This window comes from Neodiprion fabricii, chromosome 6 (genome assembly GCF_021155785.1).
Source record: "Neodiprion fabricii isolate iyNeoFabr1 chromosome 6, iyNeoFabr1.1, whole genome shotgun sequence".
Lineage (NCBI taxonomy): Eukaryota > Metazoa > Arthropoda > Insecta > Hymenoptera > Diprionidae > Neodiprion > Neodiprion fabricii.
This window is the reverse complement of record NC_060244.1, coordinates 15,232,240-15,235,750: the sequence shown is the minus strand read 5'-3', so window position 1 is coordinate 15,235,750 and position 3,511 is coordinate 15,232,240. Positions and strand designations below refer to the sequence as shown.

The 3,511-nt window shown below is 40.6% G+C and overlaps 1 protein-coding gene across 1 annotated transcript; it reads left to right on the top strand.

Moving 5' to 3' along the window:
* Window positions 1-1,291: 1,291 nt before the first annotated feature.
* LOC124185533 lies at window positions 1,292-2,548 on the top strand. Its single transcript, XM_046576406.1, has one exon. It carries the CDS (start codon window positions 1,292-1,294, stop codon window positions 2,546-2,548), a length of 1,257 nt encoding a protein of 418 aa, XP_046432362.1.
* Window positions 2,549-3,511: the final 963 nt, after the last annotated feature.

The window sequence follows — 3,511 nt, the reverse complement described above, 5'->3', positions numbered from 1 at the left end:
TGCTTTATATTTTATTTCTGTTATCGCTTATTATATTTTGATTTATTTTTGTGCCTATTGTATCACATATCGAGTTCCTTGGAGTACAAGCGAGCGTAAAATCAGCCCTAGATATTAACGCACATTTTCTTTATTGCTATTGGCAATTTCATATTATTTTTGCCTGTTATTTATTTCTCTGTATTTTGTTAAATTAAGTTCTGTGAATTATTCTTTTGTATTGCGGTGTATTTTAGTGTATTTCTCTATTTTGTAAACTCTCCGAAATCCTCTCACTCTCATAATTTTGTATTTTGTATTCTCTCAAAAGTTATGTTTAGGAATTCATTATTCAATTCCTCAAGTACGTAATAATTCTAAATCGTCGAATCTACCGTTTCTGAATAATTCTACCGAAGGCTATCTAGTCGATCGTTTGCTGACGGGGTAAATTGTTACTGAATGTCAATCTCTCTTACTGGTCATAATTTATGGTAAATTTGTCGTATCATCTATCGAACTATCGTCTCGTTGTTTTCTACCGATCGCAGTAAAGTTCTCTCGTTCTAATTGACAGAATAATAATTTTCGTAGCATCATTTGCAACTTGGGTAAGATCACGTCACCCAATGACGTGTAGTTTTAAGTCAACTCTTGCATTATATCGCATCTCCTGACCTACGTTCATTTTACTCTGTTAACTACCGTCTCTCGTTTAAAACTACCATTTACTGCTATTCTACCGAAATTTTTGTGAACAACGATTATTTATTTTATTAACTACCGCTGTCAATACCATCTTATTTGCCTGTCTCAATCATGTAACCTTCTCGACAATATATGAACGATTGACCTGTTCATTTTCCTTTTGCCTGGAGTTTATTCTTTATTTTGTTATTTTCTTTAATTCTGGAATTACTGTTAGCTGCCTTGAATTCCGCCACTCTACCGGGATGGACGCGATCGTACCTGTGCCTAGCCAGCCATACAACGGGTTTTGTGTTAATTTTATTGATTTGCATTATTGTTTGAAAATCGACGCTAACGCGTCTGGCGCCCAACGTAATTATTTTGTTATAGTTGATATTGCGGATAAGTAGAGAATCGCGCCAAAGTGTCATACGGTAAGTCCTCATCCGAGGGTAACAGAATTTAGCGTTACAATGTACATAGATCATTGAAGGCGAAAGTTCTTGTATGCTCCTCTTCTGCCTATTCTGCAAGGCCGGAGATTTTAATTGCTGAAATTTTCAGCGCATGTAGGTCTAAGTTGGCCTTCAGCGTAGTGTATCGTCCGCCTAAGATTGGTTACATGTCAGACTTTGAGGAAGCTTTCCTGCAGTACAGTCAAGCCTATAAAAGTAATATTGTCATGGGTGACTTTAATGCAGACTTGTGTTCGAATAGCTTTGATGCTAATAATCTTAAGTCATTTTTTTTAAGTGTGAGTATGGATATTGTTCCTTACTGCCCGACGCATCACACTGCTACAAACAGTACATGGCTTGACGTCTGCGCGGTTAATGACCTCTCCAAAGTCTCGGGTTATTCACAATTACCTGTTGCCTTTTTATCAAGTCATGACCTGATTAGTGTCAGTTTTCTGTCTATTTCTGATAAGATTGAACCACGCGAAATCATATATAGAGACTTCAAGCTCCTTAACTCCCAAGCCTTTAAACTTGACATTGAAGCCTGCGACTGGTCGCAGGTATTCACTGCTACCTCGATTGACACCAAAGTTGACCTACTAAATACTTTCGTACGAGAGACAATAAATAAACATGCTTCAGTTCGTAAAGCCCAGCTAAGGCGTCCTCCAGCTCCTTGGCTGGATAACAATATTAAGACGCTCATGAGAGAGCGGGACGCTCTCTACAAAGCATTCCGGAGAACTAGATCACTTGTCGTCAGAGATAAATACCGAGTCCTGCGTGGTCGTGTCAAAGCCATGATTTTAGCTGCAAAAAGCAAACACTACACGTCGAAGTTTAGAGGACTCAAAGATCAGAAGTCAATATGGCGCGAACTTCGGAGTATTGGAATAGCCAAATCGAATGAAGACAATGTGCCTGGGAATGTATCTCTAGAAGACCTGAACAACTTTTTCGCTGAACCTTTTGAACGCGACAGGCATGCCAGCACTGTGGATAAACTAGCTACAATGACGTCGCGCCTTGTACCCTTCAGAGACGGTAACTTTTATTCTAATTCAGTAACTACGGAATGTCTTATGCGTAATTTGTTCAAGTCAAAATCTAATGCTAAGGGCATTGATGCTATTCCACTTGCCTTTCTGAAACTATGCATGCCTGCTATACTCCTTCCTATACTTGATATATTTAACTTCTCGTTGACAAACAGTGTCTATCCCACACTCTGGAAAAGCTCGCTTGTTCGTCCTATTCCAAAGATTAAACACCCTGGTAGTAAGCAGGACTTTCGGCCTATATCCATTGGCTGCTCACTTTTCAAATCGCTCGAGCGAATAGTCTTCGACCAAGTTTCTGATTATCTTGATCTTTATGGTCATCTTGATCCGTACAAATCGGGATTCAGGAAGGGGTAGAGTGCGCAGTCTGCACTTATTAGGGTCACCGACGATATAAGGCGTGCCATCGATGATAGGAAATGCACAGTGCTTGTCCTCTTCGATTTAAGAAAAGCTTTCGATATGGTAAACCATCCACTCCTTGTCACTAAGCTTGCGGACCTTGGATTATCTAGCTCGGCCTTGAATTGGTTTCCCTCTTATCTATGCGACAGAAAACAGGCTACTGTAGGACATGACGGCAATCTCTCTTCATGGCAAGATGTGTCATGCGGTGTACCTCAGGGTACTGTTCTAGGGCCTCTCCTCTTCTCTATTTTCATTAAGGATATGCCCCTCGCGCTGAAACACTGTAAGCATATGATATATGCGGATGACTTACAGATATATTTACATTGTTATCCTGATGAGCTTCCTCAGGCTGTGGAGAGAGTTAACAAGGACGTCGCGATGAACCATGACTGGATGCTGAAGAATATGCTATCACTCAATACCTCTAAAACGAAAGCACTCATAATTAGCAGTGCTCGGTACCGCAGCTCAATTGAATCATCGTATGTTCCTCCTATCCGGGTTAAAGATGAGGTTATCCCGTACGTCGTCCAGGCCAATAATCTGGGTGTTATCATTAACAATACTCTGACTTGGTCGGAACACGTGCTGTTTATCTCGCGGAGAGTGCATAATACTCTTTGGCAATTAAAATCCAATAAAGAACTTCTGCCAACTCGCCTGCGGTCCTCGTTGGTAAACTCGCTAATTTTACCTCTTTTCGACTACTGTGCATTAGTTTATTGCGATTTAACAGCTGGTCTGGAGCTTAAGCTAAAGCGCGCCCTCAATTCTTGCGTGCGATTCGTATTTGATGTGCACAAATCTGAGCATATCAGCCCATACTACCGTATGCTTGGATGGCTTGATTTGGCTGATAGGCGAAAGTACCTGTTGGGAACTTTTCTGTTCAATACTATGAGTCTCGGG

Coding starts and splice junctions, on each gene's coding strand:
- LOC124185533 (XM_046576406.1), top strand. CDS start 1,292: ATGTCAGACTTTGAGGAAGCTTTCCTGCAGTACAGTCAAGCCTATAAA.